General features: G+C 36.1%; 1 protein-coding gene across 3 annotated transcripts in view; it reads right to left on the minus strand.

The window, feature by feature from the left end:
- FNIP1 (folliculin interacting protein 1) overlaps nt 1-25,444 on the minus strand; it is a 121,862-nt gene that overhangs the window by 69,064 nt on the left and 27,354 nt on the right. For all 3 annotated transcript variants that reach the window (XM_061189565.1, XM_061189566.1, XM_061189564.1), the window contains exon 2: nt 5,206-5,332. In XM_061189565.1, coding sequence (XP_061045548.1) covers nt 5,206-5,332 — 127 coding nt within the window. The remainder of the gene's footprint in view (nt 1-5,205; nt 5,333-25,444) is intronic.

A 25,444-nucleotide genomic window follows, 5' to 3' on the forward strand; every position in this document is an offset into this window, starting at 1 on the left:
CACAATTATGAATCAACTACTGGCACTTGTACAATGCTTCTGAGAGTACAAAACTCTAACACATTAAAATTTATATTCACCTTTCCAAAGTTATTTGAATCTGCTGATGTACAACTTTATTCTTGTATATAACCAATGAAGGCTGAAACATGTGAGTGACGATGTAACTTCACTCGGAACACACGCGCTGGATTATTGTTAATGGATTATTGTTAACACAGAAACAATGTGCAAGATAAAGATAGTATCATATGATCAAATCACACTTGATCCATTTGGCTATATCAGTGTTCAAAGAAACCACATCTCAATAATTTTTACATTTCAACTAGATGATGAATAAGCTCTGAGGATCAAAAGTAAAAAAATAAAAATAAACTTTTACAAAAGAGAGAAGTTTCTTGATTAAAATCACTGAATGTTCAAGAGTCATTTTTCACAGAGTATAACAGAGTTGGAAAATAAATGTTCTGAGAAAGCTATACATTGATTAATATAATTTTATTTCAGCATTGTAAGACAATATTCAGGAAACTGCTAATGCCTAAACTATCTCATCATTATGTATGGACCCAAAATATTGTGTAGGAAGTTTAAAATGATCATTTACATCACACAGTCCCTCTTTGCCTATATAGAACTGACATGATTTGATGTTCCAAGGGTATAAGTACAGTAAAGTAGATGAAAAAAATCACTTAATGATTCCAACAGCTCACAATTTGGGAAAAAACCATGTGTTCTGTAGTGTTCAAAAGGAACACATAAAATCTTCATTAAAGTATTTACAGGATTTTGATAATAAACTTCCTAACTTTTAATTAAAGCTGATCAAAATATGTCCGGAGTATTTACCATGTGTGAGGCAGTGTGCCGTTTAGGAAACAAAGGTGAATAACAGACAAATTTTTTACTTTTTTTTGCAATTTAATAACAAATAAACACACAAATACAGCTCCAATATAGAAGTCTATGAAAGACTATAAACAAAGGACTATGAGAAATACAGCTATGATATAGAAGGTCTATGAAAGACTATAAACAAAGGACTATGAGAATTCTGATGTAGCAGAAAAGAGGAATCAGAAAGGATTCATAAAGTTGTGATACAATAAACCGTGAAAGAAGATAAATCTTCATCTAGGAAGATAGCACGTAATATGACTATATATAAAACAACTGAGCCTGGAAATATTCAAGGCTGTTTGATTTCTAGTCACTGATGAGTCTAGAGGAAAGTTTGAAAAAGAAGAAGCAGGCTTACAGGAAAATTTCAGAAGACTGAGGAATGAGTGGATGGTATGAGCTTAGAGCTGGTAGACAGATTACTACTGAGAGGCTAAGAGACACAGAGAAGAGACTAAGAGATACAAAGGAGAGATTGAGCTGAGACACTGAGGAGAGCTGGAGAGAGAGTGAGGCAGAGAGACTAAGAGACACCAACAAACACTGAGAAGGAAGACTGAGAAGGACAAAAAAGACAGAGACAGAAAAAGACAGAAGGGCATATAAATAAAGGAGAAAGTAAAAGGATAATTATTTTGTTGGTGTTGGGTAAAGAGGCTTTGTGAAGATTTGCAGGCAAAGAAAAAAAGCTAACAGAGGGAAGAAGGAGATATCAGATGGAGAGAAGACTAATGAGACTAATGAAGCATCATTTCAGAAAAGGTGGGCAGAAAGGGTTCAAGAAACAGCATGACACGAGACTCACAAGGCTGTTTAAGACAAAAGGGAAGAATGCTAAAGAAACACAATGAATAGCATCAAGAGAAATAGTAAAGGAGAAGTTATATGCTGCAATTCAATGGAACATCATCAAGCACACAAAAAAACTTCAATAAATATTTGCTAAAGAAATAATCAAGAGAGTATTGATTGTCAACCTGTCAGTCTTAGCCAAGTTCTGCTGCGCTATTAGCAGTCTAAATACAAAAAAAAACATGCTTATCACATTTGCAGCTAGCCTTAGATTTCAACTGTCTGCTTGACCATCTACAATTCTATGACTCTTAGGCATCTCACCACTCAGCTATTCAAACCAAAACATTGAATTCACCAAACGCTTCCTTCTCCCTCATCCCCCCACATCCAACCATTCTCTAAGTAACAAGGTGATTTTTTCACTATTTTTTAAAAACTGACACATAAGTGACAACAGCATTATATTCATTTCAGATATATGACATAATGATGCAGTATTTGTAATATATATTATGAAATGATCTTCATAATGTCTACTTAACATCCATCACTATGCATAGTTACAAAAAAACTTTTTCCTTGTTATGAGATCTTTTAAGATCTACTCTTTTAGCAACTTTCAAATATACAATACAGTATTATTAATTATAGTGACCACATGTACATTACATTCCCATGACTTATTTATTTTATAACTGGAAACCTGTATGGAAACCTGTACTTTTTACCCCCTTCACCCATTTTCCCCACTCCCCACACCTGCCTCTGGCAACCACCTATCTGTTCTCTGTATCTACGAGTTCAGTTTTTTTTAGATTCCACGTATAAGTGAGATCATACAGTATTTGTCTTTCTGTGTCTGACTCATTTCACTTAGCATAATGCCCTCAAGGTCTATCCATGTTGTCAAAAACAGCAAGGTCTCCTTTTTTATGGCTGAATTATATGTATTTTTTTTTTTATCCATTCATTCATCAATGGGCACTTAGGTTGCATCCATGTCTTGGCTATTATAAATAATGCTGCAGTGAACACTGGAGTGCATAGATCTTTTCAAGTTAGTGTTTTTATTTTCTCCGGATAAATACCCAGTAGTGGAGCTGCTGGATCATATCGCAATTCTATTTTCAATTTTTTGAGGACTCTCCATACTGTTCTCCATTGTGGCTACATCAATTACATTCCCACAGATAGTGCACAAGGGTTCTCTTTTCTCCACACCCTTACCAACATTCGTCATTTCTTGTCTTTTTGGTAATAGCCATTCTAACAACTGTAAGGTGATACATAATTGCAGTTCTTATTTGCATTTCCCTGATGATTAGTGATGCTGAGCACCTCTTCATGTACCTGTTGGCCAACTGTATGTCTTCTTTGGAAACTGTCCATTCAGATCTTCTGCCCACTTTTCAATTAGATTGTTTGTTTTTTGCTATTGAGTTGTATGAGTTCTTCATATATTTCAGATATTAACCCCTTACCCAATACATGATTTACAAATATTTTCTCAACTTGGTAGGCTGCCTTTTCATTTTGTTGATGGTTTCCCTTGCTGTGCAGAACTGTTTTAGTTTGATGTAGTCTCACTTGTTAATTTTTTATTTTGTTGCCTTTGCTTCTGGTCTCACATCCAAGAAAATCATTGCAAAGACCAGTGTCAAGTAGTTTACTGCCTATGTTTTATTCTAGGAGCTTTATGGTTTCAGGTCTTATGTTCAAGTCTTTAATCCATTTTGAGTCAGTTTTTGTGTATGGTGTTAAAGAGCGGTCTAGTTTCATTCTTTTGCATGTGGCTGTCCAGTTTTTCCAACATCATTTATTGAAGAGACTGTCCTATCCCATTACATATTCCTTGGCTCCTTTGTTGTAAGTTAACTGACCACGTATGTGTGAGTTTATTTCTGGACTCTCTACCCAAGTGATTTTTTGAAACATAAACCACATCCCTTCAATGGCTTCCCACTACATTTAGAATATAGTCTACACTTCTAACCCAGAGACCTATGAGGCCCTGAATATTCTGGCTCCTGTTCCATCTCTCTCCAATTTCATCTCTAGCTACTTTACATACTACTTTACTATCCTTCCAGCCAAACTGGCCTTCTTTTAGATCCTTTAATTCACTAAGCTCCTAAGTCACCCTGTAGACTGCATTTGCTGGTCCTGCTTAAAGGAATACTCATCCCCTATACCATGCCTTCAATTTCTTGAGATCTCAGGTTGAATGTCACTTCCTCAGTGAGACTTTCCTAATACCCCTACAACCAAACTGATAAAAAATGGGTTCCTTCCTGTGGAATCTCATAAGAATTCTGTGTGTTTCTTTCACGGTACCCAATCACAATTTGGAATTATTTATTTGTTTGTTCAATGTTCACCTCCCTAAGAATGTCTAATTGCAAGCACCAAGAGGGTAGAGACTGCTAAATCTCCAAGAGCCTAGTGCTCTGTAGATACTTAGTCATTTGCACAACCAAACAATACTTTAAGAAAATTTTGCAATTTTTTTTTCTTGTCAGATTGAAAAACGTGTCCAGAGAATGGCTAAGAAATCTAAACAAAGCACAATCTCCAGAAAATTAAGAAATGTGTTACTAATCAGAAGAACATCATAAAACCTGACAATCAAAATAACTCAAAAATTAGGCAAGTGCTTATTATATGCCACCTAAGTAGATGATGAGGATGCCATTATAAGTAAGACAACAGACCACATCCAATGTATCAAATTTTTCTAAGAACACAAAATCTCAAGTACAAACTCCCAAGTCTCGAAAAATAAATAGTTTGTCTATTAAAAAATAACTTTTTGTCTATTAAAAGTCAATTCTAGTTGTTTACTGAAATGTTAGTGAAAACTGTCAGTTTAGGGAAGGAGAGAAAACACAATTCCAGGCTTCCATTTCCAGATTATAGATCCAGGCGATGGAGAGTCTTTACATCTGAAAGTTTAATAGAAGCAGCAGCAGCAAAACAACAGCAATCACTTGGGTTTTCTTGGATGACCAAGTGAATGGCCATTTGTTACTGCTAAACTAGTCATAAAATATTTCAAAATATGATGTTCAAAGTCAACAGAATAGATGTTCTTGCTACTGCTGTATAGTATGGGAAAATACGATGAACTAAGGGCTACAGATTTAACTTGCTTTGTACCTTCAGACAAATAATTTCACCTCTCTAGGTCACACTTTCCACAATCATAAGATGAGAGATTTGTACCAGATCCACTTTAACAAACCCTGTAGCTCTAGCCACATCTCATAATACAAGTATATAAGTAAATACATGTTAAACTAAAATTTTCTCTGGTACTAGACCAATGCAAATAAGGCAAATGTTTTTTCCTTTAAAAATTCTCAAAATCAGTGATTTAAATTTTAATAACATGGTAAAAATGTTTTGTACTGACAAATAAAAGTACCATAACTGAAATCTTACTCATTCCTTCTTGAATTAAAATATCTGACATTAAATTTCAACCAAATCAATAATGATGCTCACCGATACTGATATGTCCTCATTTTTTCTCTTAACACTGGAGTCAAACAAGACATTTCTCCCTCGTCTTTCACAGTCTTGATATACAATTAGTCGAATTTGGCTTGGATCAAACTCTGGCAAAGGCCAACTTTAAAGAAAAATAAAGATTCATTAGAATTACTTTAATAAATATTCCACATAAACTCTTAGAAATAAAACCTATATAATGAAACCCAAAGTTGTACTACTGCTCAAGATAACACAGAAGAACTTTATATAAAATACCACCATTTAGTTTCACCATTTAGTTTAGGGCTGAAAATTTACACAGCTATGACATTTTAGATTAAAAAGAAAGAATAAAATCTGTGGCAAGTATCACTCAGTGTATATGAAATATAGTCATCTCACATGAATCTAAAAATAGCTAACAATAAAAATATGTAAGTACATTTAATATAATGAAAATACATATTAATTTCCTGGCATGGACTCAGATGGCATAAGGCTAACCCAGATTTTTAAATACTTTTGTTACTTTAATATCAAAATGAAAAAACAGAAACAGTTTTCAGTTTAAATAACAGTAGCTAATTCCTTATAAAACAAAAACAAGTAAAAAAGTGATGAACAACAAAATGGGGTAGAAATACTCATATATAGTTGGTGTGAGTGAAAATGGTATAATCTCTTTAGAGAATAGTTTTTTAAATATGTACACTAATTAGACAAATCTAGTAAAAATGAAGTTGACCCAGCAATTCCATTCCAGAAAAGTATGCCATTATACAAGAATGTTCACAGCAGCACTGTTCATAATAGCTGAAAACTGGACACTATTCATACACTTACCAACCAAATGGGTAAATATTCATACTATGAAACACCACACAACGAACATAATGAATGAACTTCAGCTACAGGCAAAAACATAAATGGACTGTGAACAAAAGAAATTAGACAATGACACACAATGACACCCATAAACATAGTTACTGTATTTTGCCATTTATAGGAAGATTTAAATCAGGTAAAGTTTTATCAAGGGATGAATATTTAGTTTTTAAAACTATAAGCAAAACAAAGGAAATGATGGCTTCAAAAGTTTGGAGAGTGGCTATATCTGGGAGTTAGGTGAGGGTGGTGGGGGTTATACCAGGAGGACTGGGGCACTGAGGATGTTCTATTTTTTGACTTGATAATGTTTACACAGATACAGTACCCAAAGGGAAAAAAAAGAAAGTCCACTGCATTTGTTTTGTGTACATTATATTTCACAATTAAAAAGACTAATGGAGTGAGTGAGATGAGGAGGAGAGGGAAAGAGAGAAAACAATGAATTGTATGATGGAGATACTAATCTGGTGAACTGAAGGCACTACAACATGTAGGACAGTTGCCAAGAAAGAAGAGCACTGTCGTTCCAGGAGCTGTCTGTTGTTAGGCTGAATGGTCAATTCCTCACAATTCATCGGTCACAGCTTTTGATTGCGTTCCTTCATTTCCTTAAGAGAACGTTAACCCTAACCCTATCGATGCATGTTAAAAAATCCATAACTGGCAACATAACACATCTTCATCCCAAATCTTGACAGCAAATACAATTTTAGTTTTCCTGTATTTAATCCTTAGCAAATGTCTATGAATTGATGAAAGACTTATCCTAGACATTCAAGCTAAACCAGAGATTCATCCTTAGACCACAATGATTTGCAACCCCCTGAACAGCTTTTACTAAACTGTGCTTTGATGTTATGCAAAGGAAACTATAAAAGGACAGACTGATATGGAATTAAAATCAGGAAGCTGGTCTCAAAGAAACCAAGAAAGAGGAGGACTTTAGAGAGGAAGAAGAAATACCACAATTGCTACTAAAAAGCATCCACTAGCTTTAGAAACAAAGAAGTCACTGGTGACCATGACAAGGACAGTTCTAAGGATAGAGTACAGGGGTCAAACTGCAGAGAATTGAGGACTAAATGAGAGTAAATAGTGAGTTTAAGACAAATGTCAAGGAAAGAGAAAAAGAAAAGGAATCATGAAATAGAGTGACAGCTATTTTGCTATTAAAAAGGACACATCTGAACATGTTTACATATTGATGACAAAGAATGTGAGGTGGAAGGGAGATGGTGGCTGACAAAGTAAGGCGTCTAAGGAAGTGGATGAGGATAGGATACAGAGTACAGATGAAAGGGTTAACCTCAGAAGAAATGATAACCCCTTTGCTAGGACAGAAAGGAAGCAAAGATGGACATGGATACAGAAAGATTTATAGATACGAAGGTAAGGATGAGGGGACTCATGTCTAAGAGTCCTATATTCTTTGTGAAGTAGGTGAAGGAAAATAAAGGATAGGTTGTAAAATGAGGGGACAGTAGAGAGTAAAAAGTGAGCAGTCTCTGTGGCAAAAGAAAATATGTTGACTAGGAAACGTAAGATTTCTTGGAAATTCTCCCCTTTCCCCACTGGTAACCACTAGTTTGTTCTCTGTATCTGTGAGTCTGTTTCTTTTTGTTATATTCACTAGTATGTTTTATTTACACATATAAGTGATATCATACAATATTTGTCCTTCTCTGTCTGACTTACTTCATAAGCATGTGGGATGATGAAATGTTCTGGAATTAGATAGCAGTTACGGCTGCATAACTCTGTGACTATACTAAAAAACCACTGAACTGTATACTATACACAGGTGAATTTTACAGTATGTGAAATTTATCTCAACAATAATAACAAAGTTAGAATGCTTTGCTCCTGAACTTATCTAAGCATTTGTAAAGTATTCTCTGTTAACTCAAAATAAGATTATATGTAAAAGCTTAAATTATAAAGCTTCTAGAAAGAAACACAGAGTATCTATACAATCATGGAGTACAAAGAGTTCTTAAAAAAGACACAAAAGTTATTAAGCATAAAAGAAAAATTGATAAATTGGACTTCATTAAAATTTAAAACTTGCACATCAAAAGGCAAAATTTTTTTAAAAGGCAAGTCATAAACTGGAAGAAAATATTTGCAATGTACATAAATGACGAAGGACTTGTAAACAGCCTATACAAAGAACTCCTACAAAGCAATAAGACAAACCATTCGCCCAATTTTAAAATGGGTGAAAGGCTTGGGCATTTCACATAAGGAGATATATAAATGGTGAAGGAACAAAGCACATGGAGAAGATGCTAACAGTATTAATCATCAGATAAATGCAAATTAAAACCCTTCCACAAAAGACTAATAACATTAGTTGTTGGTAAGAATATGAAGCATGTGGAATCTTATACATCGTTAGTAGGAGTATAAAAGGGTACAACCATTTTAGAAAATTATTTGGCAGCTATGACCCAGCAATTCTTTTCATAGATACTTATCCAGTAGAAATGAAAATATATGTTCAAAGACTTTCATAAAAATGCTTCTTGCAGCTTTATTCCTAATAGCAAAAACCTGGGAACACCCAAATGACCATCAATGGGAGAATGGATAAACAAGCTATGATGCATTCTACATCGAAATACTACGCAGAAATAACAAGGAATGAACTACTAGTCATAACATAGGTGAATTCTGAAAGAATGTTGAGTGAAAAAAATCCAGACACAAAAGCATACATATTGGTAATTCTATTTATATGTAGTTCTAGACCAGGTAAAACTAATCTATGGTGATAGAAACCAAAGCAGTGCTTGGGCAGGGGCAGGGTATGAAGGGAATGGACTAGAAAGGTATATGAAGGAACTTAATGGAGTGACTGAAATGTTCTATATATTTACTGGGGTTTTAGTTAAACAAAGGTACACATTTTTCAAAATTAATCAAATTATACACTTAAAAAATGTGTGCTTTTTGGGCTTCCCTGGTGGCGCAGTGGTTAAGAATCTGCCTGCCAATGCAAGGGACACGAGTTCAAGCCCTGGTCCTGGAAGATCCCACATGCCACAGAGCAACTAAGCCCATGTGCCACAACTACTGAAGCCCGTGCGCCTAGAGCCCATGCTCCGCAACAAGAGAAGCCACTGCAATGAGAAGCCCACACACCGCAACGAAGAGTAGCCCCCGCTCACCGCAACTAGAGAAAGCCCGCGCGCAGCAACGAATGACCAACTCAGCCAAAAATAAAAACAATAATAAAAATAAATAAATAATAAATGGGCAGAAGACCTAAATAGACATTTCTTCAAGGAAGACATACATTGCAGCAACATGGATGGACCTAGAGATTACCATACTAAGTGATCTAAGTCAGACAAAGAAAGACAAATAACATATGATATCACTCATATGTTGGAATCTGATTTTTAAAAATGATACAAGTGAACTTATTCACAAAATAGAAGCAAATTTACAGATATCAAAAACAAACTTATGGTTACCAAAGGGGAAACATGGGGGGGAGGGAAATATCAGGAGCTTGGGATTAACATACACACACTACTATATACAAGACAGATAAGCAACAAGGACCTACTGTATAGCACAGGGAACTCTACTCAATATTCTGTGATAACCTATATGAGAAAAGAATCTGAAAAATAATGAATACATGTATATGTACAACTGAATCACTTTGCTGTACACCTGAAACTAATATAACATTGTAAATCAACTATACTCCAATAAAATAAAAAAATAAAAATTAAATTAAATAAATTTACAGGGAAAATGTAAAAAAAGAAGACATACAGATGAAAAGATGCTCACCTTCACTAATTATTAGAGAAATGTAAATCAAACAACAATGAGGTATCACCTCACACAGGTTAGAATGGCTACCATCAAAAAGTCTACAAAAAATAAACACTGGAGAGGGTGTGCAGAAAAGGGAACCCTCCTACCCTGTTGGTGGCAATGTCAACTGGTACAGCCACTATGGAAAACATTTATGGAGGTTCCTTAAAAGCCTAAAAATAGAGCCACCATATAATCCAACAATCCCACTCTCCTGGGTATATATCTGGAAAAAAAACCCAAAAACTCTAATTCAAAAAGATACATGCACCCCAATATTCATAGCAGCACTATTTACAACAACTAAGACATGGAAAATCAAAGACTTTAGAATGATCCTTTATTAACTAGAAGCCAAACTCTGACATCTAATTCACCATATTTTCCACTTCATTGCATTTCCTCTTTTTAAAATAAATTTATTTATTTATTTATTTGTTTGTTTGTTTGTTTGTTTTTGGCTGTGTTGGGTCTTCGTTTCTGTGCAAGGGCTTTCTCTAGTTGTGGCAAGCGGGGGCCACTCTTCATCGTGGTGCGCGGGCCTCTCACTATCGCAGCCTCTCTTGTTGCGGAGCACAGGCTCCAGACGCGCAGGCTCAGTAGTTGTGGCTCACAGGCCCAGTTGCTCCGCGGCATGTGGGATCTTCCCAGACCAGGGCTCGAACCCATGTCCCCTGCATTGGCAGGCGGATTCTCAACCACTGCACCACCAGGGAAGCCCACATTTCCTCTTTTTATCAGAATTTAACTGAAGACATAATTAAGCCTAATCATTAACAGTGGTAAGCACACTATAACCATTCACAAAAACTGTCTATATACTACAGCAAAGCTATCCTCAGTATTAAGCTATTGTACTCAGCATAATATTAATTTAAACATTAGTAAGAAAACTGTTCAGTGATGAACCACAAATTATTTTAAGACTCTACACAGATGTTATTTATAATTTATGTCAGCTTATCTGCTCTGTATGTCTTTTATCTGACAACTTCAAAGAATGTTAATGAAAAATAAACATGCTGGAATAGACATCTCCCTTTACACAATGACAGAGCAACTCAGAAGACCATATGAATTTCTATAATACATGTTACTGGCTATGAAATTAAAGCTAAATCATGCATTCTCAATGAGAGCAAGATGGCTTCCAAAGAAGCAAATTTGGTTAATGGGGGGAGAAGGGGGAAAGAAGACCAAAACCAAACTTGGGTGTTACAATGGGTGTGGCCCTCCAAAAGGCCATAATATGTAAGAAAATACACAATATATCTGTGGTATTAAAAGTTCAAGGGGAGAGGGTGGCAATTAAGGGAAAAAATGTCTAAAAAATGCTCTCTAGCAGGATAATGTAAAAAAAAAAAAAGACTGAGAAACACCAGACTAAACACTAGTTTGTATCTCAACACATTACCTAAATAAGACATTTTCACTTCGACTTGAATAATCTTACTAAACAGTATATTCAGCACACCTATGGATTTTAACTTCATTCATTCAATAATTATTTGTACAGTGCCTACTATGTACCTGGCACTATGTTAGTTGTTCTCTCCTGAGCCTTATCCATCACTGGTGTCTCAGTGAAATGGAAACATGCAAGATGATGCAGACCAACTCTGAGAAAACATTAACAACCTGTCCTCTTGCGAGAAATGGAGAGAGCAGCCCAGTTTCAAAAGCTATGCATGTATTGATAGATTAATTGCCTCAGTACTGGAAAACATTTTGAATTTGATAAAGGATAAATTACTGGGGAAGGAAGGAAACAATGGTTGGAGGGAGATAGAGAAGGAAGAATGCTAAATTAGGCTACAAGTGACAAGCAAAAAGCTTTCCCAACCTAACACCGACATGCCAAGAACTGGTCACCATCAGAACCTCAAAGCACCAGAGCCAAAAGTACCAGAGCCAACTGGAGAAACATTTTCTGTACATGGGGAAAGTGATCTGAGTTTTTTAAAACCTGCAGACAGATTTTGCTTTAGAAAAATCTGCTGCTAACTAGCCAATGTTTAAATACATCTCCTGAAAGCAAAGTATATAAGTCTTACAATGCTTTTTTACTTTAGATAACATTTTAATTTTTTGGTCCCATGATGGAGAAATAACATTCACTATTCCCTCTGTAAAACACACTGACCAGCAAAGGACTGGCAAACGAATGCATATTTACATGCTTTAAGCTGAAAATAAAATGTTACAATGTATACAATAAATTCCTCACTTCAACTGACTTTTCCACTAAACTCTAAGTCCCAACTGTATCAGATAAGAGAACTTCTTATTTTCCTTTTGATATATTTACTGTGCATTTAAAAAAACAATCATTGTGAACATATGGTCTATATCAGCAATTCCCAATCATTCTAGTAAAAGGACACCTTTTTAATGTTAAAAAAATTTTAGCATCCAGTAACTGAGAAAATATGACTGAAAGCTACTACAAATTCAATATAGTATTAATAAAAGAACATATATACACGTGAATTACATATGCATCAGACAACTGCTTACTCAGTTTATAGACAGTACTCAATGTTTTTGTAGAGTTAAGTACCCAATATGATAATTCTACCCCAACTCAAGGGTTGAAAGACCTAATGTCAGAATATATACAAAATTAGAGGAACCATATATAGAAAATTATAGGACATAAAATACAAGTAAACGTTACATTATAGAAAGTTTTTAAAGAATGGAAAATATTGATCACTATTCAGAGTATTACTGCATTTCTGCTAGGAATCACACAACTAAAGAAGTGCTTAAAATAATTAATTTTCTTAGGTAGATAGGATCACCAGTGACAAGGTGCTGTTATTGCACCAATTTTGTTTTCAATATAATTTAACTGATTTTGTAAACAGTGGAAATTCCCCCCAGATTAACAACTTGTTAATCATTTTAGTTTATATTTTGTTTTGGCTTATCATGTTTCAATATCTTCTCACTATCAATAGTGAGAAGCTGAGAGAGATAGCAATATAACAGAACTTCAATTAATTCACTGAACAAATGAGTGAATGAGTGACTATTTCAGGAGATACCATTTTAATGCTGGAAGCCTACATTATAGACTTTATGTAGAGTAATTATTTCTCTATCTAAGGAATCATAATCCTCTAACCTGACTGAAAAATAATCCCATGATTTATTTGTTAATCTCAGTTCCAAAGAATTCAAGGATCAATTTAGGTCTTTTTCTTCTCAGAAAAATCATGATTTTCATATAGGCTGCTAACATCTAATGATTCTTCTCCAACTACATTTTAGTAAACTAAATATTATAATAAAACTAGTTAATCTTTATTTTTTAAATTTGTATTTATTTATTTATTTAGGCTGCACTGGGTCTTCATTGCAGTGCGCGGGCTTCTCTAGTTGTGGCATGCGGGCTTCTCTAGTTGTGGCACCCAGGCTCTAGAGCATGTGGGCTCAGCAGTTGCGGTGCGTGGGCTCTCTAGTTGTGGCATGTGGGATTCTTAGTTCCCCAACCAGAGATCGAACCCAGGCCCCCTATATTGGGAACGTGGAGTCTTAACCACTGGACCACCAGGGAAGTCCCAAGACTAGTTAATCTTTAATATGTTTATTTTCAGTCATACTAAGTTCAATTATACCCAGAATATTAATGAAATCCTAATGACTGTCATTTACATTTCTATGACAAGTATAGTCAGCTACTTGGCTATAGGATTACTATCTTCATTTAATCAAATTAGGTAATACATGTGAAAAAATACCGTAAGATAAAAATATAAATTATTACCAGCATTAGGTAAAATCCCCAAATCCATTTATACTTATCCCATAATCTAACATGTATAAAATAATATGCACAAAGTAAAATTTACATAACGTATTTCAGAGAAGAAAAAGTGACAATCTATAACATGAATTCTTTGTGAAATGGAACCTCAGCAACAGCAAATTTCCATACCATGAGAGGATACCATGTATCATATCTGCTATCATATTTTACTTAGTATTTTTCAGCAACACCTAGGCCCAACTGAAGTACACCTGACCTATGTGGTTTTTAACTTTCTGACATTAATTCTACATACCTGAGAACTTAAACTGCAGTGAAACACTGGAAGAATGTTAAAACGAGCTAACACAATTGAGAGCCAGTATCCATGTTGTTCAACTGGGTTACACATATTGAAAAAGTATTTTTAAATATTTTTAATCCTACTTTCATAGTAGGATTTATTTAAAATATAAAATCAATGTACCTTAGTCTAAATTCACTACTAATTCAAATCATTTAATTCTAGTCATAAATGTGTGGGGACACACAATTAAGATGTTTACAAGAGCATCAAAAATACTACCAGATAAATTCAGGTCTATATCAGTAAAATTAAAGAATAACATCAACTATAAAATAACTGGATTATGATCAATAAGCTGACTAATACAATGTCAAGTTTTCAATTTAAATTTTATTTATAAATATGTATATGAGATAAACAAAAGTACACTGCTCTTCAAATAGCTGTAGTGAGCGTTCCTACGTAAACATGAGAAAGAAGAGCAGTAAATGACAGAGAGTAAGACACATAACGCCAAGGACTAAAATGTAGTATTTATAAATTAGAGACTTTAAAATAATGAGTACCACCTGCTCAAAACATTCTCAAGCCCTTCTAATTAAATTTATAACCATAATTTTAATCAATTATTCATAAAATAAGTCTATCTAAAATCGCAGCATTAAAATGGTTACATTACTAAATTTATAACTAGATTTGGGCTGATTTTGACATTAACAACATTTGAAAATAAAATCTTAAGCTGTATGTTAGTAGCATCTCTATTTCTCTTAAGCAATTCTGCTTTTCAAAATCCCTAAAAACTCCAGTTATGTACAAATGCCAACCCAGGTTAATAATAGCAATGAACCATATTCATCTGAAACCACAAGACTGTCAGGTGACATGCCAAGAAGCCTGAATTTAACTCAAATAAAAGCCTCTCCATGCTGCAATGCAAAAAGGCTTAATCCTAGCAACAGGACCATGGGACACTGGGAGCTTTTAAGAAATCTACTGCCAATAACAAAATCTATTTTTTGCAAGAGGTCCATCTATCCAGTCCTACCATTTCATAAGTGACATCCTGTGCTTTTGTTTCACCGAAGAATCTGGGATTTTTACAGAAACAAATTATGACTGACTACTTTTCAATTCTTTTATCTCTTCTACTAAAAATATATGATTAAAGAAAATCAACCTGAGTATTCTATAAACCAAGTGCCGTCCTGGCAAGTGGTACAGACTAGGAATGCCAACTTGTTTTAAGGGTTCTTTAACTCAACAAGGGCAGGTCCTAGGCACAGTACTCAGGCAACCATAGCTAGAACCCAACTCTTCAACAACCCCCATCTTTGAGGAACTCAGGTTCATCTAATAAACAAGAAAACAGAATAGCGCCTTTCTCAACTTCCCTGTGTCCCAACTCTGTCATTTCAAACAAGTACACACACACACACATTCTTAAAAGCCACAAGCTTGTGTTCTACCCAGATGACACACAACTAAAAAGCAGGCCCTAATGATCACAGGACCCAGAAAGGTCAATATGAAAATTGGTTCACAAATCTGAACTCTACGTTGAATTCACATAGACAAGTCTAACACAAAATACTACCTTTGAATTTATAAACTTCAATACATCTATCAAGTTACATTACTTGGTTGGTTCATGAAATAGAAACATTTCAGCTTGCTTTAAAAACACTGTCTTTCTCTGGGTTTTTGCATTTTAACATATATCAGCATATTCTTCCAGAAAAAACAGAGGGTGCATCTGTTTATTATGCTGATGTGACAAATGCAGTAAGTAACAGAATTGCCTTAATATAATGGGCTATTAAACCAAATCCTAACAGACAATATGCTAAAACCAAGAATCATTCTCCACACCCAACAGGACATAAACAGAATGGGCTCTCAATCAGCCAAACTTGGATTTAAATCCCAACTCTGCCACATACTGACTGTGATCTTAGAAAAGTGTCTTAACTTCTCTAGTCCTCAGATTTCTCATCTATAAGACAGGACTATCTCTGTGATTAGTATAGGGAGAGTGTTTTATCTCAACACTTAAAACACTGTCACACAGATCAAGATTTCAATAAACATTTGGTGAATTACTGACACTGTTACTAGAAGTATCTCTTCCAAGTACAATGCCTTCTTGTCCTAGTTATAAAAACTATAACTTTATTTTAATTGTAATACTTTATAATTAATTCTAATAGTCCTGCTACTTGTTAAAGATATATAAAATCTGCCACAGTGGTTCTAGAGCTTCACCACAATTCATTAGGCAGAAACTTTTAAAATCCATCTTTCATGTGTGGGGAGCAGGGGATATATGGGAAATTTCTGTACCTTCCATTCAATTTTGCTGGGACCTAAAATTGCTCTAAAAACTTGTTTGTTTTTTTCAGTAATATTTATATATTTTTTCAAATTATTTTCCATTATAGGTTATTATAAGATATTGAATATAGCTCCCTGTGCTATACAGTAAATCCTTGTTGCTTATCTATTTTACAGTAGTGTGTATCTGTTAATTCCATACTCCTAATTTATCCTCCCCACCCTTCCCCTTTGGTAACCATAAGTTTGTTCTTCTATGTCTGTGAGTCTGTTTCTGTTTTGTAAATAGATTCATTTGTATTATTTTTTAGATTCCACCCAGAAATGATATCATACAGTATTTGCCTTTTTCTGTCTGACTTATTTCACTTAAAACGTAAGTCTATTTTTAAAAATCTATCTTTTTTTTTTAACATCTTTATTGGAGTATAATTGCTTTACAATGGTGTGTTAGTTTCTGCTTTATAACAAAGTGAATCAGCTATACATATACATATATCCCCATATCTCTTCCCTCTTGCGTCTCCCTCCCACCCTCCCTATCCCATCCCTCTAGGTGGTCACAAAGCACTGAGTTGATCTCCCTGTGCTATGTGGCTGCTTCCCACTAGCTATCTATTTTACATTTGATAGTGTATATATGTCCATGCCACTCTCTCACTTCATCCCAGCTTATCCTTCCCCCTCCCCGTGTCCTCAAGTCCATTCTCTACATCTGCGTCTTTATTCCTGTCCTGCCCCTACGTTCTTCAGAACCAAAAAAATCCATCTTTGATTATTTAAGTTAGAAGCTGCATAAAGACATAAAAGTAAATTGAATAAATTTACAGATCCAACATTTCAGGGCTCATTCATGACAGACTTGTGATACAAATCTGGGTTTAATATAATCAGATATAAGCATATTTGCTGCAGCACTAAATGTATTAAGGGGAAAAAATAAAAACAACTAAAATGCCCATCAATAAGAGACTTGCAGGAATTGCAGTACCTTCATTCAGTGGAACACTGTGTAAGCCTTTAAAAGTGTAAGACAGAGCTGTATATAAAGATCTCCAAGGTAATTATTACATGAAGAAAACAAGGTTCAAAAGAACATGTACACCATCAGACTCTGCTCCAAGAAATACAAAATAACTTGATAACCTTCATAATCTTATGGCAGAACATGATGTGTTTTTTCACTGAAAAGTTTCAGGATAGAAAAGAACTAGCCAGAGAAAAGTCTGATGTCCACTAGCTCAAAAACTAGCAAAGTACCATAACACTAAGAAACAATGGAAGAAAAAGGACGTGTTCCAAAACAGGAAAAAAAAGAGGAAAGCCAATAGCTGAATTAATTAAAAGTTTACTTCTCTAACGTCAACCTACAAAAGTCTCCATTCACCTAGATACTCAACCAAAAATCCAGAGGTCACCAAGTCCTGTTTATTCTATCTCCTAAATGTCTTGAGTCCGATCACGACCATTATCACACTGCCACCATCCTAGTGTGAGCTACCATACTATCTCACTGCTTAAATTAGTCTCCCAGTCTCTCCTGCTTTCCTCCAATTTATTCTCCACAGTGTACCTAAAGTGGGAAAATCTTAACATGTCACTCACTTAACTTAAAAATTCCTGGTTAATACCTCATTGCTCTCTGGATAAAGATCTAACTTCTTAATAGATTTGGCTCTTACCTATTCTCTCCTCCCACCTCCTGTCATATCCACTTCAATCAGTTCTTTAAATGCAACGTTTTCACTTCAAGCTTCTTCATTGTGCTTTTTCTTTGGTCTAGCACACTTTTTTCTGTCCTCCCCTATTAGCCTGGCTCATTTTTCAGGTCTCAGCTCATATGTTACTTCCCACAAGAAGCCTTCCTCGTCATTCCAATCCTCCACCCTACATCTGGAATAGGTTCCCTTCCCATGTGCCTCCATAGCATTCCTCTCTCTACCTCAATAGAGCTCTAAACTGACACTCTGTACATCCTCCATTCTGGCACTGAAGAGACTACTGTCGTAATTGCCTATTTATTGTCTCCATTTCTACTGGACCATAAGCTCTGTGAGGATGGGACCATACTTCTCTTGTGCATAGCTGTATTCTATGGTTGACATTTAGTAGCCTGTCAATAGATCAAAACTAAAAACTAATGTTTGAATGAACTCTCATGAATTTTTTTTTATCTTGAAATCAGTTTAATGTTAACAAAACATGAAATAGGATTTTAGTTTAGTATTTTTTTTTTAATGAGAATGAAAAAATATCTCAGTACCTACTTGTCATTTCAGGGGGATAATGCATTCAGTATTCCCTCCCAACTCTTTATCCTTAAAAGAGAGAATAATTATTCTAAACATAATATAAACTGACTATACAATCCTCTTTTCCTTTTCTAAAATTGGGGGAGAGGGGTCCCAGACATAAATACTAGGGAGATTTTATGTGAAGCTAACAGAACGTTTAACTTTAAATGTCCCTTCTTTTCCTTTAACTTTCCCTTTCAGTGTTGATCAAATTTAAATTCATAAATATTTTTTTAAAGAGTTTTTAAAATATTTGGAACTCACATAACCTGGCCTCCAACTTTTACCAGCTTTGGACATCATTTAAGCTCCTTATTTAAGGTCCTATGTGCTTACCCATAAATTGGTTAATAAAATTTCTTTCCTCTACCAACCTCAATCAAGAGTTGTGGGAAGAATCAAATAAGATAATATACAAGAAAGCAATTTATAAATTATTACTTCTGGCTTTGCCTACTTGGGGACATGGCATTCATTCTACAAGAAACCTAGAAAACCAGCATGAATAAAGCCAGAGAAGAGCGTGCAGAAAGGAGTTAACATGGCAAGCCTAAGTCTGCGATCCTGAGAAAGGCCTGCTTGTAAGATTGGCCTTTAGCTGGCATCTGGGAACTTGACTGGTAAACAGTTTTCTACACTGATACGAAACTTCCTCTAAGTGATAAGTGTGGCTTACTATAACTGAACAACTGTACAAAATATGGTTTATGCTGAATACCTGCATTTCTTCTGGGAGTCTGGATTTTGGTACATGCTGGTCAGAGATTTCTACATGACCAGTATCTAATAAAAACTTTGGGCACTATCTGATCAGTCCCCAATAAATAGCACATCACTGCTGAAGAATTTAAATGCATCCTGTGAGACTCCACTGGGAAGGGGTACTTGGAAGTTTGCACCTGGTTCTCTCTGGACCCTGCTCCGTGTGCCTTTTCCTTTGCTGATGTGTATAAGCTTTGTATCCTTTCACTGTAATAAACTTTAGCTCTGAGTTTGACTATATGCTGAGCCCTGTGAGTTCTTCCAGTGAATCAATGAACCTGGGGTGGTCTTGGGCACCCCCAACACAATAAAGAAAATGTATTCACAAAGTACAATGTCTATCTGTCAATGGGGATACAGCCTGCAATACAAAGACAGAAGTAGTCCTCTTTTGTCCAGTATCATTAAAAAACAAAAGCAAAAAGTGGGTAATGTAAATTGGTGCAGCCACTATGGAAAACAGTATGGCGGTTCCCCAAAAAACTTCAAAAAAAAATGTTTAAGAAAACTACCATATGATCCAGCAATCCCACTCCTGGGCATATATCCAAAGAAAATGAAAACACTAATTCAAAAAGATACATGTGTCCCAATGTTTATAGCAGCAACATTTACAATAGCCAAAATATGGAAGCAACCTAAGTGTCCATCAAAAAAGATGAATGGATAAAGATGTGATACATACACACACACACACACACACACACACACAGGAATATTATTCAGCCATAAAAAATAATGGATTTCTGCCATTTGCAACAATGTGGATAGTGAAATAAGTCAGACAGAGAAAGACAAATACTCTGTTACCACTAATATGTGGAACATAAAAAAATAAAACAAACAATGAAAATAACAAAATAGAAACACACTCACAGATATAGAGAAAAAACTAGTGGTTACCAGTGGGGAGAGGGAAGGGATGAAGGGCAAGATAAGGATAAGGGATTAAGAGATACAAACTACTATGTATAAAATAAATAAGCAATAAGGATATATTGTACAGCACAGGGAAATATAGCCATTATTTTGTATTAACTTTAAATGGAGTATAATCTATAAAAAATACTGAATCACTGTTCTATACCAAAAACTAAAATATCATGAACCAACTATACTTCAATTAAAAAAAAGACACTGGGACTTCCCTGGTAGTGCAGTGGTTAAGAATCCGCCTGCACAGGCGGGGGACACGGGTTTGATCCCTGGTCCGGGAAGATCCCACATGCTGTGGAGCAACTAAGCCTGTGCACCACAACTACTGAGCCTGCGCTCTAGAGCCCGCAAGCCACAACTACTGAAGCCTGAGTGCCCTAGAGCCTGCGAGTCAAAACTACTGAGCCCTCACGCCACAACTACTGAAGCCTGAGCGCCCTAGAGCCTGCGAGCCAAAACTACTGAGCCCTCACGCCACAACTACTGAAGCCTGAGCGCCCTAGAGCCTGCGAGCCAAAACTACTGAGCCTGCGAGCCACAACTACTGAAGCCTGCACACCCTAGAGCCCACGCACCACAACTACTGAGCCCATATGCTGCAACTACTGAAGCCTGTGCACCTAAAGCCTGTGCTCCACAACAAGAGAAGCCACCGCAATGAGAAGCCCGCACACCACAATGAAGAGTAGCCCCCGCTTGCTGCAACTAGAGAAAGCCCGCGCGCAGCAATGAAGACCCAATGCAGCCAAAAAGAAATAAAATTTTTTTAAAAAGACACTAATTAATCCCCCAAAAAATCTTTCTGTTCAGTTGTAGAATAAATAACTGTTTCCATCCTACCCTGTCCCTCCAGTTACTCAAGCTCTCTAGTTCATTCATTCCAGTGCAGAAGCCTTCTGGCTAAACCAGACTTTCTGCAGCCTGACACGTCAATGTTCCCTTTACTAACAACTACATTTTCCTAGATCCTATACCTTCAAGACAACCTCCTGGCTGTGCTTTCCAATCTTGAATCCGTACTTCTACCATATCTCCCCATCATAATCTTGCTTTTTCAACTGAAAAGCCTTTGTATTGGAAAACTGAAACATCACAGAGTGGCCTAATGAACCACTGCTGTTGCCTGGCACACCTCTAATTTACCTCTTACTCATTATCTAGCGAATGCCCCACATTTAGCCCTATCATTGTTATTGGACACTATTAGGGTTTCACCATTATATCCTAAAATCTCTACAGTCATTCATATTGAAAACTAAGACTGTAGGTTAAGACTACCAACTGTTCCCTAGGGTTTTGTCCTCCTTTCCTTTTTTCTTTGTTTTAAATTTATTTATCTATTTATTTTTGGCTGTGTTGGGTCTTCGTTTCTGTGCAAGGGCTTTCTCTACTTGCGGCGAGTGGGGGCCACTCTTCATCGCGGTGCAGGGGCCTCTCACTGTCGCGGCCTCTCTTGCTGCGGAGCACAGGCTCCAGACGTGCAGGCTCAGTAGTTGTGGCTCACGGGCCCAGTTGCTCCGCGGCATGTGGGATCTTCCCAGACCAGGGCTCGAACCCGTGTCCCCTGCATTGGCAGGCAGATTCTCAACCACTGCGCCACCAGGGAAGCCCCTCCTTTCCTTTTAATAATAGAACTACTAGAGTTTTCAGAGGCACATGGTTACGTAGCTAGAGACTACATTTTCCAGCTTCCCTTGCATCTCAGCATGACCACATTACTAAATTCAAGTTAATGGACTACAAGAGGAACTAGCATGTGCAACTTCTAGGCCATCTCCCTAAATACAAACTGCTTTCCTTCTTCGCTCCTTGCCCCTTCCTGATAGCTGGGAAACAGCAACAATTAGTGCAGCCCCCTTGGACTCAGAAAGGGAAACCACATGATAAACATGGCAGAGCTGACCTAGCACACCTACTAGTTTGGATCATTAAATGACTTCATGCAACTGCACTGTCTACAGGCCAAGAATTACCTACCTACTTCTTGTTTTTTTTTAATTAATATGTGAGAGAGAGATCATTTTATCTTACTTTACTGTACCTTGCAGTCTCTGTTATAAACCTTCGCTTACACCTCAATACACAGTTACATAGTCTGGGTTTGAGCCTCACTTCTTAGGCAAGTTGTTTTCCCTTTCTACGATCAGAATCCCTAGAAGACCACTTCCAATTTTGAAGTTATGATGGGTATACACTGCCCTCTAATTTTTGTCAATTCAGAGTTTTTATTAAGAGTGCAATGTACAGGACAGATCACTATGCTATATTTCAGGACTGTAAATTTACAGAGTAAGCTTCATATTTACGACCATGCACTTAAATATGAGAGTGTCTTAGGATGCCTAACATAAATTTAGAAATCTTAGAAACATAAATTCACATTAACACATTTTATGGGAAGGAGTATAGCAATTAAGTGGTTTTAAAACAGAAAGACCAAGGTACAAGTCCAAGTTCAGTCATTTATTAGCTGTATCGTTAAATACTACAACTATTAATGTAAATAACAATACTTATTTCATGCAATTGTTGTAAGGATTTAGAGAAATTTAATATGTATGAAGCATACAGAACAATGCATGGCATATTATAAATATACAATAAAAAGTGACTATTAACTGATTAATTAATTGCATTTTACTCATTGAACACACCTAAACTAGGGACCTATTTTGTGCCAGGTACAACAATAAGTTTAAGATATAAAAATACATATTTTTATTCTATGCTTCCAGAAATATTAGCATTGCAAGTATCTACGTTTATTATTATTATACATAAAAGCCAAAACTGGCTTTTGTAGAGGTAAAAATGGCCATCCCAGCCCTGGAAAAGAAGATAACCTAAGAAGATAGGGTATGTACTAAAATATTAATTGTTATATGATGAAGTATTACAATATATGATATATCCTAAATTCTTCAGAAATTTCTACACTTGAGGGGGTACTGTGATATGAGGAGGCAGGCACAGCACTGACTAGGCCTTGCAAGATAAGAGTAATATATATGCAGCAGGTTCACTGGCTTACTAAACCCAAAGGTTGTATACAGATTTGGAAAATAAGAATGGAGAGGTAGAATTCACCCAATGAAATTTTCACATACAAGAATTCTAAAACGTCCAGGTATGCGCAAAAAAACAAAACCCCAAAAACCATGAACATCACATATTCTTTAGCAAGGGAGTAACACAGTATAGGTGCTACTGAAAAATAACAGAGGACTTCCCTGGTGGCGCAGTGGTTAAGAATCCGCCTGCCAACGCAGGGGACACAGGTTCCGGCCCTGGTCCGGGAAGATCCCACATGCCGAGGAGCAACTAAGCCTGTGCGCCACAACTACTGAGCCTACGCTCTAGAGCCTGTGAGCCACAACTACTGAGCCCGCGTGCTGAAACTACTGAAGCCCACGCTCCTAGAGCCCGTGCTCCGCAACAAGAGAAGCCACGGCAATGAGAAGCCCGCGCACCGCAACAAAGAGTAGCCCCCGCTCACCACAACTAGAAAAAGCCCTCGTGCAGCAACGAAGACCCAACGCAGCCAAAAGTAAATTAATTGATTAATTAAAAAATAATAATAGTAACAGAGAGAACCAGCCTGAAATTACCAGGACTGGACCAAGGATGATGGTAAGGGCAATAGCCAAAAAAGGATTTGAGAGAGCAAAAATCAAAAACATTCAGTGAATAATTAAATGTGGTACTAAGACAGTGTTAACTATTCCTCAAATAAGTGGTAGAAATAAGAAGCCTAAACAATTTGATTTTGTAATTATCCTAAGGCACTGGCGGGATGTCAAAATGAAGATGTCCTAAAGGAAGCTAAAATGTGTGGCTGGATGTATCTCCGCTAGAAAGTCAGGGACAGAGATACGATTTTGAAAATCAGCAGCAGAGAACTGACAGCTTCTACTGTCAGTAAAAAACAGTAAAGTCTTTTTTTGTTTCTTTCTCTGTCATCCCCTCCACTTCTAAAATGATCTCCACACTAACAGGTTTTTATCTATTTTTAGGTTGAGAAAATCTCAGCATTTTTGAGGATATGAAGAACTGAACAAAATACACAGATAAACCTCGTACCATCCTTTTTTTAGCTAGTAGCTTGTCAGTAAGTTTAACTTCTAAGTTATAGAAGAAACAGAAGTGTTAAAAGCAGCCTGCTGGAATTTTATATATTTAATAATCAACCTGAAGGCCATTGTTCTGAATGGTCTTCTATTTCGCAAAATGCTTCTGGACTTAGAATCAAGAGGTTATCTAAAAGAGAGCAAACATCACTCAATCATCATATTAAAGTATTATGAATTCTCAAAAAGGAAAAATTAAAAGTATTCATTTTTCCTTATCAGCCTAAAGTTAATCCTTGAAAATTGAGAGGCTGTCTAAAATACAGAAACAGGTTTTAGAGGAGTCACTGTGCTATGGATTATTCACAAATAAGAACTAAAACAAGTTAATTCAGAATCACAGTGGTGATTCTACAGGCACATATAATAAAAGCAAATGCTTGGAAAATTAAGCATCATCTCAATGACACCAATTCCATTAGGTCATTCAATCTTCCTTCAAATAATTTTTTAGCTAATAGTTTAAACTGCTAACAATTCTCAAAATACCCTCTAAACCACACACACACAAAATTAAATATCTCTAGTATCTACACTTTCATTTCTCACGACAATCCTAAAAGTCCAAGCCCTCAAGATGTCATATGTAGATATAGCCATTTTTTTAACTGTAGGCTCTCCTGTTCCAACTCATTCCAGACTCACCTTCCAGGAGTATAATGATTCATCAGGTCATTCCATTACTACAAAACTATTAATGACTCTTTATTTCCTTTCATATCAATGGTCACAAATTTTCAAAAATAACCATTCCCCCATCATGGTAACAGAGCCCAATCCTATCACCTTCCCTTTTACCTTAAAAGGAAAGATGTTCCTCTTCCTCTCCAAGTCTACAGAGTTGATTCCACCCCTTCTGGTCTCTTGTTCAATATTGCCTTTTTCTTATAACTCTAGTTTGTTTCTTCCACCCATTTATCTCTAAAAATCTCCATGTTATGTTACTGCCACATTTCCTTCCCTTCTAAACCAATGTTGAAAAAGTTACCTAAGCACAGCCTCTTTAATGCCCTAT

This window comes from Eubalaena glacialis, chromosome 4 (genome assembly GCF_028564815.1).
Source record: "Eubalaena glacialis isolate mEubGla1 chromosome 4, mEubGla1.1.hap2.+ XY, whole genome shotgun sequence".
In the NCBI taxonomy this organism is placed as follows: Eukaryota; Metazoa; Chordata; class Mammalia; order Artiodactyla; family Balaenidae; genus Eubalaena; species Eubalaena glacialis.